This window comes from Thalassophryne amazonica, chromosome 5 (assembly GCF_902500255.1).
Source record: "Thalassophryne amazonica chromosome 5, fThaAma1.1, whole genome shotgun sequence".
Taxonomy (NCBI): domain Eukaryota; kingdom Metazoa; phylum Chordata; class Actinopteri; order Batrachoidiformes; family Batrachoididae; genus Thalassophryne; species Thalassophryne amazonica.
The window spans coordinates 17,013,689-17,027,816 of record NC_047107.1 but is presented as its reverse complement, the minus strand read 5'-3'; the positions used below and the strand labels follow the sequence as shown (position 1 = coordinate 17,027,816).

The window sequence follows — 14,128 nt, the reverse complement described above, 5'->3', positions numbered from 1 at the left end:
CTCAGATCAACTGTGCTAAAAGGCTAAGCTAATGTTAACCGATCATTAAACTTTCACAGCAGTTCAGTAAACGTCACGTTTTACTTTTACATTATTCTCACAGATAAAGCTGCATAACTAAACTCTGTTGGGCAAACTGGGACTTCGCATATATCCAAAAAGTGGGAGATTTCGGACTGAGTGGGTTTGCTCCATCACCCTGGCTGCCTGCCTCACTCTGCCCAGGAATGATGCCTGAAGGATGGCTTCTCCGTGCGGATTGGCTCGCTGTCGCGGTTTGATCGATATCCCACCAAGTCGTCAGTCCTCCCTCGGTCGGCGTCACTCCAAAAAGTAGCTGAAAAAAAGCTTCTCCCAGCAGGGTGATGGGATAATCGTTCTACTGCTGTTTTTTAAAGCTTTTTTTGTGGTTCAGGCAACGCAAATTCAAGAAGGCGATCGCTGAACTTTTTTCAGGTTGTGGATACAATCAATCCTTGCCGCTTCCGAAGCGACGCGTTTGTCATCATGCGTCTTGGGACACGTTGATGGACTGGCCTGATGATACAAATATCGATATCGCGATCGAAATTCGGTTAACTGCACAGCCCTACCACTGTGTTACATCACCTTTCCTTCTAACAACACTCAATAAGCGTTTGGGAACTGAGGACACTAACTGTTGAAGCTTTGTATTTGGAATTCTTTCCCATTCTTGCTTGATGTAAGACTTCAGTTGTTCAACAGTAAGGGGTCTCCGTTGTCGTATTTTGTGCTTCATAATGCGCCACACATTTTCAATGGGTGACAGATCTGGACTGCAGGCAGGCCAGTCTACTACCTGCACTCTTACTACGAAGCCACGCTGTTGAAACACGTGCAGAATGTGGCTTGGCATTTTCTTGCTGAAATAAGCAGGGACGTCCCTGAAAAAGACGTTGTATGGATGGCAGCATGTGTTGCTCCAAAACCTGGATGTACCTTTCAGCATTGATGGTGCCATCACAGATGTGCAAGTTGCCCATGCCATGGGCACTAACACACCCCCATACCGTCACAGATGCTGGCTTTTGAACTTTGCGCAATCTGGATGGTCTTATTCCTCTTTTGTCAGGAGGACACGACGTCCATGTCCAAAAACAATTTGAAATGTGGACTCAGACCACAGCACACTTTTCCACTTTGGGTCTGTCCATTTCAAATGAGCTTGGGCCCAGAGAAGGCAGCAGCGTTTCTGGATGTTGTTGATGTATGGCTTTTGCTTTGCATGTCAGAGTTTTAACTTGCACTTGTAGATGTAGCGACAAACCATGTTAACTGACAATGGTTTTCTGAAGTGTTCCTGAGCCCACCCGGTAAGATCCTTTACACAATGATGTCGGTTTTGAATGTAGTGCCGCCCGAGGGATCGAAGGTCAGGGGCATTCAATGCTGGTTTTCGGCCTTGCCGCTTACATGTAGAAAGTTCTCCAGATTCTCTGAATCTTCCAATTATATTATGGACTGTAGATGATGGAATCCCTAAATTCCTTGCAACTGAATGTTGAGAAACATTCTTCTTAAACTTTTGGATGATTTTTTTCACGCAGTTGTTTACAAAGCGGTGATCCTCGCCCCATCTTTGCTTGTGAATGGCTGAGCCTTTTGGGGATGCTCCTTTTATGCCCAATCATGACACTCACCTGTTTCCAATTAACCTGTTCACCAGTGGAATGTTCCAAACAGGTGTACTTTGAGCATTCATCAATTTTCCCAGTCTTTTGCCCCAACTTTTTTGAAATGTGTTGCAGGCATCCATTTATAAATGAGCAAATATTTGCACAAAAACAATATAGTTTATCAGATTGAACATTAAATATCTTGTCTTTGTGGTGTATTCAACCTAATATAGGTTGGAGAGGATTTGCAAATTATTGTATTCTGTTTTTATTTACATTTCACACAACGTCCCAACTTCAATGGAATTGGAATTGTAGTGTATATGCATTTTTAATGTTGAAAAATAGCCCCTTTGTAGCTGTCATGCCAATACAATAAAAGAGCAGTCTTATTTGATGAGGTTAGTAATAACATTCTGTACTGGTTTGGAGTCAGTGGGTCGCATGGAACAAGATTTTTCAGTAAAAAGAAAAATGATAAAATAGGTGTGCTAAAATCCAGCAAAAACAGATGTGTCTCAGACTCTTAATTGACTAAGTTAGTGATACTAATATGTATTGATCTGGAGTCACTAAGTTCAATGACATGAAAGCTAATCAAAAAAGGGCTATTTTTAAAAGTTTTGCAGTAGTATTCTACACTGATTTACTTATTTAACTTGAAAGGCTAAACACCTTGATATTTCTCATTTCGTTTTCAAGGAGGTCCTCAATAATAACAACAACAAAAACATCCAATGGGCAAGACAGATGCAGCAGTACATGCATAACAAAATATACAAACAGAGGCAACAATACAGCTACAAACAATTACACAGAAACATGTCTACACGCACACACCCACAACCAATCACACCACACACACAAACACACAAAGCTCTCTAACACTTACTATCATACAAAATGAATAAAATTAATTGTTATGGATAAGCGGAATCAAAAACAGTTACATATGTTTTTAAGGTGTTGTACAAGGGCACTTTTAAATACAAAGAGTGGATAGAGGAAGAAAGGCTGTTCCAATCATAGGGCGCTTTATGTTTAAATGGACAACATTAAACTATTGAGATGCATGTCTCAGACTGTAAGAAGAACCAAACATTCTGGATTCAACATCATTCCAACTCATAGAAACTTTGCAGAATTTATTACCACCCTTGAAAAATGTCAACTACTTCTTTTATAAACACTACACAATCTAGAGCCCGTGGATCCCCACAGGAAACACGCTAGTCTGTATAGTCTATATTAATAGCCAAGTGAACTCCATGTGCATGTATGCATGGCTTTGATCATGGAGAAACTGGGGAGAGCTGACATTTGCCATATGGTGTGTAGTCATGGTTCTCACCAGCATTATAACAGTGTAACGGGCCCTTACGCTGCTGCATGAAAAAAGTACACTGCAGGTGGCTGTTACGCTGTTTCCAAGTGCGTGTAACGGGAAAATGATCATTTCTGATGATCATTACTGATTTTGGACCCACAGCAGGTCCAAAAATCAACCTACAGAAATGATTTTTTTTTCTTCATCAACCTCAGTCAAACCAATTTAAAGATGTCAATCGTAACTCACTTTTCTGCAGATTAAAGTCACTACCGGACTATCATTTGTTATTGCAGGGAAGAAAAAAAAAATAAAAATTGTGCACCATTTCACATCGCAGTTTTTTTCCCCGTTCCTCATGACATGCATTTTCCATGGAACAGCGCACAAAGGTTCTCTGGTGTGGATCTTTGCACGTATGGGAAAAGTTCTCGTACAGTCACTAAAGTTCTTCTGCAGTGTGCTGTGCACAGAGCGCCGGGGGAAAGTTCTCGTACAGCCGCTCAAGTTTTCCTTGCAGCAAGCCTCATGCTGCAGGATAGGGGAAACCGGGGCCAGCTTCCCCCGCTAGATTTTTAAATTTATAACGCTCTGAAACACTATTGCCTGCATTTTGAGGGCCAAATTGTGTGAAGTAAAACCACAGCCTTACTTTAAAGCCAAAAGAAACAAGACATCAGGCCAAAATACAGAACAGTGTAGAGGTGTGTCAGGAACATCAGAACTGCTAATTTATACAGTTTATTCAAGAAAATCCTTGTGTGTTTTCTTACATTAAATAACTTGTAATTAAAATAGTTTTAAGTTAAAAAAAAATCTTTAAAAATCTTTGATGTTTGTAAATTAAAACCAAGATGATTGATTCCTTCATTTGATGTTAAGGAAAATGTTTTTTGAAATAATAAAATAGTTGCTCTTTGAAGAGCCTTTGTTTTATTTAGAAGCATAGCAGCAGGTGTGAGTTTGCAGAGACGACAGGTGAGCTGGACTTTCAGCACATTTAATAAGATGAAGGTCTCTCCTGCAGCTTCAACTTCAAATTGTTGGCATTTTTGGAAACACTTTCCTCACATCTGAAAACACACATTTGGAAACCTTGGGGAATCCCCCTGGCAGATCAATGTGCAAGCATTCTGGGGTGTGCCATGAATCATATGAATGCAGTGAGTGCACACAATTAAAATGAAATTGTCATTTCAGCACTAGAAATATATTCGCGAGTGCACAAATTAGCCATAACTGGATGCTTAAATTAACCAGGAAGGAGTTTCATAAAGAAGGCCATATTTATAACACAAAGTAGATATCAATATCTTCAAAATGGAATCAGATTGAAGAGCTTTATTTATATTTTCCATAGTTTGAGCATACATAAACTTCACAGGTGAGTGTCAATGTCTGTTGTTTGACTATAGTCAAAGTCTGGGTGTCCATGACAACTGCCACAGAAAATTTCAGGCCTCTAAGTCCATTATTTGCTGAGATATTCTACCTTGAACATGGCTCCAGAAATGACGGCCATAATTTTTACCTTAAAGTAGACCTGCACTGAAATAAATGCAGTCAGATCTTTGGACCAAAAAATGACATATTTACACATAAGATCCTTCTGAATGTAGTAAAGTAAATCTGCAAGCCCAGATCTGTCATTCAACGGAGAAATCTTCATTTAAAAATGACAAATTTACAGCTAAAATTTAGCCCTCCGCAAAACTGTCATCACATCCGGGACGCTGCCGAGATGTCAGGGAAAAGACCCTATCCCAGCATGCATTGCGCACGCCAACTGTAATTTGTGGATTTACGTCAGTTTGCACCTGCACCTTTTTCTTGTCTTATACGGAAGGATCTACTTTTTTAAAACTTCACATTGTCTTGCAGCAAGTTTGGTGAGTACACATTTCTTTTATTTGAGCTTGAAAATTATATTGGGGGACTTTTTCATACGCCCGTTTGATTGAGTGGTGTCTACTGTCTTTCGCCTCCGGTGTTACTGTCGCGGGGTACGGAGGCGGGACCCGCAAAGAATCCAAGTCATTAAAAAGATATAAACCTCTCTCAGATGCCAAGGAGCTCTGCGGCTCTGATTACCGAAACGGCACTACGGAAAGTCTGTCCTTGCAGCAAAAGGTGTCACCGGCCGCTCCGCATCAAAACAGCGAGCGTAGTCTCTGGACTTTTGCCAAGTTGGCTGCACCTCCATTCGGTAGATAGGGACGTGGTGCTGGCTGCAAAGCAGACACGGGGGCGATGTGAGTGGCCCGCTTCAGCATTTACCGAGCATGCACTTTCAGTAAGAGCAGCGGAGGCAGAGAGCGAGGCCTCGGGGAAGAACGTCGCCCGCTGTTGATGTCTGCCTCTTCATTGCAGCTTACTTTTGGATGCTGAAACCAGGACGTGTATAACAGTAACATTACTAACAGATAAAATCAATTTCAATGCGGGATCGGACTGAAGGCGGGAGCGCTCCGTCTTCTGCCAGATGTCACTGCAATGACCCGGATGTACAAACAGCTGCAAATTTGTCATTTTTAAATGAAGATTTCTCCGCTGAATTACAAATTTGGGCTTGCAGATTTACTTTACTACATTCACAAGGGTCTTACAAATACATATCAGCTATTTCTTTCTGACCACATTTATTTCAATGCAGGTCTACTTAAAAAAAAAAAAAAAAGGCAGACCCCATGCACACGAAATTGGCCATGTCTCAGAAACTACTTGGCCTACAGGCCTCAAACTTCAGATTTGTTGTTCTGAATAGTCTGGGAATATTTGATTAAAATTTGAAGAAAATCAGAGACAAAGTGCGCGAGGACCTCGTTGAATTGACATGGAATGACTAGGGATGGGTATCGAGAACTGGTTCCTTTCAGGTATCGTTAAGAAATGGTTCGACATCCACCGACATCAGTAACCTTTTTACTTAACGATTCCCTTATCGGTCCTTCAGAGTGGCCATTGTTTTTGGGGGTGTTTGTCAGGAAAATTATAATTTCTCTACATTGATTACAGACCCTGCAGCGGGTCTGTAACCAACTTTTCTGCAGCGCGGCTTTGCTTTGAACCTTGAACCAATCGAAGCAGTGATTCGCAGATCAAAGCAGTGCTTCAATCATTGCTTCGTTGATTATTTTTTTCGTTCGCTTTCCCCCGCTAAAACCCTCAAGAGCATATGGCTGAGAATATTATTTACATTTTTTATGTTAAACTGACCTGTTATGGTCTTCTGAACCAGTTGATAGATGTATTTTATAACTTAAAAACGGGACCAATGCTAACACGTTAGCATGTCTATGACATTTTCAATGTTAAACTTAGCATTAAGCAGTTGCAGCTATCAAGCATTTGTTATCGTAAAAGAGTCAAATGTATTACTTTTTGTATTTTTGTTTATATATTAATAATAATAATAATAATAGCAAGCACAACAATAGTAATAATAACTAATCTAATGATTATATACAATTTTAGAGAAAGAGACAAAAAGAACCTGAATAAAAAAACAACAGAAAATATAAAACCAACTAACAATGAACATACATAAATAAATAAATACATACATACAGAAATAAGTGTTTTCTGTGAACACCTAGTGACTCTTACACCTCCATTTCATCCCTGTCTTGTTTAATGACAGTTTGTTTCAGTCAAACCATATTTTCAATGTGTTAATTTCTTCAGTGATTTCCTCCAGAACTATCTGCCAAGCTAGAAAACTGCTGCATCCTAGTAAGAGCAGAATACTACTGGAATGAATATGAATAAGAAAAGTTGGGTTTTTTCTCACCTAAATGGATGCTGCACTCACTGCAGTTTATTGTCTGGAATAGTCCCAGATTGCATTTCAGAGCTTCTAGAATTCAAACATTTTCATGCAGGTAGTGTTGGGGGGTAATTTTGGGTTTCAGCTTTTTTTGTTTTTCACCACTTTCATCCCTGAATATGTGAAATCGTGAGTCACTTTTGTGCGGATTAAAATTACTAACTGGGACTCCTGTCTTGTTGCGAGAAAGAAATGAGAATCGTCCTCTGTTCTGTTCACACAGCTCCAAATGCTGCACAGCTCTCTGCCGAGTCAAGTTAGAACGATAGAGTCCAGTCGGAATTAATAACTTCTAAGTGAAACACCATTTTGTTTATTTTTATTTATGTCCAGAGATCAAGGATACAGTGACCAATTTCATATTTAAGACTTAATGAAATACATAGAAAACCTGTAAAGCCTACTTTTAGTACATATTTCACAAGAGGTATCAATAAGGGAATCGATAAGGAATCAGATCGATAAGCAGAATCGATAATGGCATCGATATCGATAAAATCTTATCAATAACCATCCCTAGTGTTGACCCAAGCAACACTTCTAGACCCCAGATTTAAATCACTCGGGTTCAGCAGTTCCTCCAAGTGCAATGAGGCCATCAATAGACTGCGTTCAGAATGTGCATCTGTAACTGGACGCGCGAATGAGCCCCAGCCGGACCGTCTGCACCCACTTCAGGCATGTTATTCAGCATTATTTGTTTATTGTTGTTTGGAAATCATGTACAGAAATGCCACGTTGTTGTTTTTCGATGACCTTTGGCAACATCTCAACATCGAAGTGGGTAAGCAGACCAAAAGTGCCACAGCTGATGCCATCCAGAAGGTGCAGAGGTACCTGGCAAAGGCCAATATTGCCAGGTCCCAGGATGCTCTGAGATCCTGGGACAACCACAAGAGAGTATATCCAAACCTCTTTCAGCTGTCATTACAATTAGTCCATGGGCCAAGCAGGTTTTCGGTACCACTTAAGGGGAAGAAACAACACTTACAATCCAGCCTCAGTGTATCATGGCTTACACAAAAATGTATGATAGCTGTAGCCAGGTAAGGGTCAATGAAGAATTACACAGAGGTCAAACTTTAAAAATGCTCCAATCATGTTGAAAACTATATCACATTGCTTGTCTGATCATAAGGATTCCAAAAAGGTATAGTTTGGACTACCTATGACAGAATGCTCTGGAGTTATGGGGTAAAAACAGGAAAAATGGTGACAAAGGTCAAGTTCAGTTTGTACAGGGGTCAAAATTTAAAGTTGCTCTAATTTCAGTAAAAAATGATGCAAATTACTATTTGGGTTAATAGGGTTCTAATAAGGAATAGTTCGCACCATCTGTCATGCTTAGTTTTCATGTTACAGGGTAACATATGTCACATGTCATAGAATCCAATGGATGTTGACCTTGTTTGAACTTTACTTTGGAGACCAAACATTCAACAAAGACAAAACTATTCAATTTATTAATCCTTTTATTGCAATCAATAATTTGCAACTTTTTTTTTTTTTTTTACTGAAACTGCCGCAACTTTAACTTTTGACCCGTGTACAAACTGAAACTGATCTTTGTCACCATTTTTACCACATAACTCCAGAACATTCCTCATAGATAGACCAAACTATACCTTTTTGGAATTGTTATGATCAGACAAGTAATGTGATACAGTTTTCAACATGATTGAAGCATTTTTATTGTACTTGGCCCTACAAATCTTAGAAACATGGTGTCTAACCAGATCCTTACTCTGGATGGCATTACCCTGACCTCTAGTAATACTGTGAGAAATCTTGGAGTCATTTTTGATCAGGATATGTCATTCAAAGCGCATATTAAACAAATATGTAGGACTGCTTTTTAGCATTTACGCAATATCGCTAAAATTAGAAAGGTCTTGTCTCAGAGTGATGCTGAAAAACTAATTCATGCATTTATTTCCTCTAGGCTGGACTATTGTAATTCATTATTATCAGGTTGTCCTAAAAGTTCCCTGAAAAGCCTTCAGTTAATTCAAAATGCTGCAGCTAGAGTACTAACGGGGACTAGAAGGAGAGAGCATATCTCACCCATATTGGCCTCTCTTCATTGGCTTCCTGTTAATTGTAGAATAGAATTTAAAATTCTTCTTCTTACTTATAAGGTTTTGAATAATCAGGTCCCATCTTATCTTAGGGACCTCGTAGTACCATATCACCCCAATAGAGCGCTTCGCTCTCAGACTGAAGGCTTACTTGTAGTTCCTAGGGTTTGTAAGAGTAGAATGGGAGGCAGAACCTTCAGCTTTCAGGCTCCTCTCCTGTGGAACCAGCTCCCAATTCGGATCAGGGAGACAGACACCCTCTCTACTTTTAAGATTAGGCTTAAAACTTTCCTTTTTGCTAAAGTTTATAGTTAGGGCTGGATCAGGTGACCCTGAACCATCCCTTAGTTATGCTGCTATAGACAGACTGCTGGGGGGTTCCCATGATGCAGTGTTTCTTTCTCTTTTTGCTCTGTATGCACCACTCTGCATTTAATCATTAGTGATCGATCTCTGCTCCCCTCCACAGCATGTCTTTTTCCTGGTTCTCTCCCTCAGCCCCAAACAGTCCCAGCAGAAGACTGCCCCTCCCTGAGCCTGGTTCTGCTGGAGGTTTCTTCCTGTTTTCCCTTCCCACTGTCGCCAAGTACTTGCTCACAGGGGGTCGTTTTGACCGTTGGGGTTTTTACGTAATTATTGTATGGCCTTGCCTTACAATATAAAGCGCCTTGGGCAACTGTTTGTTGTGATTTGGCGCTATATAAATAAAATTGATTGATTGATTGATAGTGCTCTATGATCCTGCGATGACAACGAAAGTCAAACAACGCAGAACTACGCACCTGTTAGCAAGATGTTTGGTCGCTTCTTTAGCTTCATAGCTAATAGCACGTGCGCACTGACGGCTTCTCAAAAGATTACCCACAACAAACGAACAAGCCTGAAAATAGCCAACGTGACGAAAAAGAGGGTTCCACTAACGTTAGCCAACAACACGAGCAGAAAGAACAACTGCTACTGCGCTCTTTTTATAAAAGTCCAGCGTCTAAAATTAAAACCATATCCTACGGAGTTTGGAGGCGGGGCTACACTCTACTTCTACTACTACTACTACTTCTACTTCTTCTTCTTCTTCTTCTTCTCCTTCTCCCCCTTCTTCTTCTTCTTCTTCTGAGTTTATTGGCTGTTTCGTACCATTGAAAGAATGTAAAAACATTCATTATTTGTTTTATATAACGGCTAAAATAGATCCTTGTCTTTTGATATTATATTAATTTATAAACAACAGAAAAGGCTTACATTTTGGTGCGTCTCTGCACTGACTTTGTGTACTTCCAGAAAAAAAAGAAAAAGAGTTTAAGTACGATCCTCACTCCAGCAAAAAATCACGTCTGACATCAACAATCCAATAAATACAAGTCCAAAAATAATTCTGACAATGTCGTCCACAGTTCCTTGCACCAACTTTGTGTACCCCCCCCCCACAAAAAGACTGTACTGTGTACTTCCTCAGTCCTTATGTTGCGTTCACACCGGGAGCGACACGAGCGACTGCAGCCACAGGTTGCCATGTAATTCCTATGTAATAAGATTCCGTATCCCATAGCTTTTGTTGCGCTTTTTTCATTTCTGTCTTGATGATTGTTTTGACTTCAGATGTACTAAGTGGAATGTTGATCTGTATTTCTCATTTCAGAGCTACTTTTGTCCGCTGATGCACTATGTCATTGCCCACAATTTCAGAATGAGATGGAACCCACATGAGACAGACTGACACAGCTAACAATTTGATGTTGCGAGGTGATCCAGATCCAGATAGGCGGACGTCGGAACTCTCAGATTGCTCCTCTAGAAGTGGCTTATTCTTGTACTGGAGGGGAGATACTTTCTCTAATTTCGTTGTCTGCATAGTTGTACAATGACAATAAACAGCTATTCTATTCTATTCGATTTATACGTCAGACTCCATTCATGCTCCACACCCATACAGTTGGTGGCGGTAATGAACCGTGCCGGTTTGCAAACCACCAATAAACTCGACAGACGAAGAAGACGACGACGACAACGAAGAAGACGAAGAAAAAGAAGAAGAGAAATAAAATCAAGAGCAAGAACTTTTATACTTTGTTATAAACATCAACAAACATTACATAAATTATAACGTCACTGTGTGTGAGAGCCGCTGGACGTCCAAACAAAGTCGTGACGAAACGGAAGCGCCCAGAGACGTGTGTTTTTAAAGGTAATTGAGTCAGTCTGCTTCATGTGTTGTATTTTTTTGTGTTGTCTCGATGTGGATTTAGCTGTTTGTTACCACATTAGGTTTACAATACGATTTGGACACTGTAGCTATGAACAGAGTGTGTGGATTTTTAATTAATTTAAGCCCTGTATTTAATTGAAAATATCGAAAAAAACAACACATCAAATGTTGAAACAGAAATTATTCTTTTTTTTTTTTAATTGTAGTCACACACAAAAATCAGTAAATGTTAGTTGCTCCTGATTACCTGAACAATGTTTTTTAAGTATTAGAATTATTCCTCTATATTGCACAAGGCAAAGCAGTATTTATGATTTGTTTCTTCATGTTACTAGTTGTACTACAACCAAACATGAATTCTAATATTATGACTCCTTATTGTGGAATTAACTTACAGACCATATGTGAAACTTTGCCAATTTGATTAATTTTAATAGCATATTCTTGACTTCGGTCATCCAGCTGCTTTAACCTCTAGGCGCGGGTTTTGTTAGTGAAAACATCACTAAACTCAATACAGATACATGTAATTCTGTCTCTTTTCAAAGGGGACTCATCAATAAAGTCAATTTATTGTACAGTGGTTCATTTCACGTCAGCTTGGTATATAAATCTCACTATTCCAGGCAATGATAGCTATCAGTAAACTAGAGAGACAAAGCCAAACCAGCTGATTTCAGTAGAACAGCATACAGCTCGAGTGAGTTTTCACAGAGTGGCCAGTGACGGAAGTACAAATTCTTGCTTTTGGATTGGCCACTTCGCCTGACCCACCTCCAAACCGGTCATGCTGAGTGACATTACAGGCAGCATAATGTTCTCCACACCGTCTCCAGACCCAATTATGTCTGTCACATGTGCTCAGGTTAAAGCTGCTCTCATCTGTGAAAAGCACAAGGCACCAGTGGCGGACCTGCTCATTCTGATGTACTATGACAAATGGCAATCGAGCTCCATGGTTCTGGCCAGTGAGCACAGGGTCCACTACAGGTCGTCGAGACCTCAGGCCACCCTCATGAACTCTGTTTGTGATTGTTTAGTCAGAGTCATTCACACCAGTGGCCTGCTCGAGGTCATTTTGTAGGGCTCTGGCAGTGCTCACCTTGTTCCTCCTTAATTTAATTTAATTAGCTTATAATGCGCCAAATCGCAGCAAAAGCCATCTCAAGGCACCTTACATGAAACAAAACAACATAAATTTTTACTATTTTATATATATATATACTATTATAAATTAATAAAAAAATTCAAATACATAAATAAAATCAGAAGTAAAAGAATAAAATAGATTTAAAAAAGTATTCATAAGAACGAGAATAAAAATGGATTTTCAGTCTTGACTTAAAAATGTCCACGGACTCCAACTGCCTCACGGTCACAGGAAGACTGTTCCACAGGGTGGGTGCACGATGAGAAAAGGCTCTTTGACCTGCTGACTTCTTCTTCACCCTGGGAACACAGAGAAGTCCCGCATCCTGCGACCACAAAGCCCGGGTTGGCATGTAAAGTTCCACCAGATCAGCCAGATAAGATGGCGCCAGTCCATGAACAACTTTATAAGTCAATAACAAAACCTTAAAATCTGCTCTTACAGAGACAGGGAGCCAGTGCAAGGATGCCAAAATGGGTGTGATATGTTCAGACCTTCTGCTATGTGTCAACAGTCTGGCGGCAGCGTTCTGAACCAGCTGAAGACCCCTAATGCTGGACTGCGGTAACCCTGAAAATAGAACATTACAATAATTTAGTCTAGAAGAAACAAAAGCATGAATCAGGGTCTCAGCATCGGCCGTAGACAGGATGGGGCGGATCCTCGCTATATTTTGCAGATGGAAAAAAGCAGTCCTAGTAACATCCCTGATGTGGAGGTCAAAAGACAGTGTGGGATCAAAAATTACCCCAAGGTTCCTCATTTTGTCTGTATGATGTATGACACATGAACCCAGACCGAGCGCCAGCTGGTCAAACTGATGCCAATGTCTCACTGGACCAAGAACCATCATTTCAGTCTTATCAAAGTTTAAAAGTAGGAAGTTACTAGACATCCAGCTTCTCACTGACAGAAGACAGTCCTCCAGGGATTTTATGGGAGTGAGATTTCCCAGAGTTATCGGCATGTACAACTGAGTATCATCAGTGTAACAATGAAAGGCAATCCCAAAACTCTGCAGTATACGTCCAAGGGGTGCTACATACAGGGAGAAAAGCAAGGGTCCTAAAACAGATGCCTGTGGAACCCCAAATCTCATGTCACTAAGGTTAGAGGTAGTGTTATTATACAAGACACATTGAGAACGACTGGACAGATATGACGTCAACCAGGCAAGGACACTTCCAAAAAGATTCTCCAACCTATCCAGCAAAATATGATGAGCCACGGTATCAAACACAGCACTGAGCTCTAACAACACCAAAACCATAGTGGTGTCTGAGTCCATTGCTCGCAGAAGATCATTCACTACTTTAGTGAGCGCTGTCTCTGTGGAGTGATATTTCCTAAAAGCAGACTGCAGTGGCTCAAAAAGATCATTCTCAGTAAGATGGTCTATGAGCTGCCATGAAACCACATTTTCTAAAATTTTGGAGCACAATGATAGATTTGTTATCAGCCTGTAATTTTTCAATACACTAGGGTTAAGATTAGATTTCTTAAGTAATGGTTTAATCACTGCAGATTTAAAACATTTCGGAACAGATCCAGAGGTTAATGACAGATTGATAGATTGATCCTTGCACAAAGGAGCAGATACCGGCCCTGCTGATGGCTTAAGGACCTTCTGCAGCCCTGTCCAGTTCTCCTAGCATAACTTCCTGTCTCCTGGAATGTCCTCAATACTCTCGAGACTGTACTGGGACACAGAAAATCTTTTGGCAATGGCATGTATTGATGTGTCATTCTGAGGAGTTGAACAGGTACCGCAACATGCTGTCAGTAGTGATACTGACCCTGGCAAAATGCAAAACTAGTATAAATACATCATAAAAGATGAGGAGGGAAAAAAATGTCAGGTGACTCCACCTGTAAAACCATTCCTGATTTGGGTGTTATCTCATTGT

General features: G+C 40.3%; 2 protein-coding genes across 2 annotated transcripts in view; one reads left to right on the top strand and one right to left on the bottom strand.

Annotated features, from left to right (window-relative positions):
• Positions 1–9,882, bottom strand: part of ak6 (adenylate kinase 6) — a 39,015-nt gene extending 29,133 nt beyond the window's left edge. The window contains exon 1 of the mRNA XM_034169751.1: positions 9,651–9,882. Within this exon, the coding sequence (XP_034025642.1) occupies positions 9,651–9,687 (37 nt within the window). The 5' untranslated portion in view covers positions 9,688–9,882. The remainder of the gene's footprint in view (positions 1–9,650) is intronic.
• Positions 9,883–10,781: 899 nt separating this feature from the next.
• The window catches only part of LOC117510137 (cell cycle checkpoint protein RAD17-like), a 91,364-nt gene continuing 88,017 nt past the window's right edge, over positions 10,782–14,128 (top strand). Inside the window, exon 1 of the mRNA XM_034169750.1 lies at positions 10,782–11,050. The gene's annotated coding sequence lies outside the window, so the exon portion shown is untranslated. The remainder of the gene's footprint in view (positions 11,051–14,128) is intronic.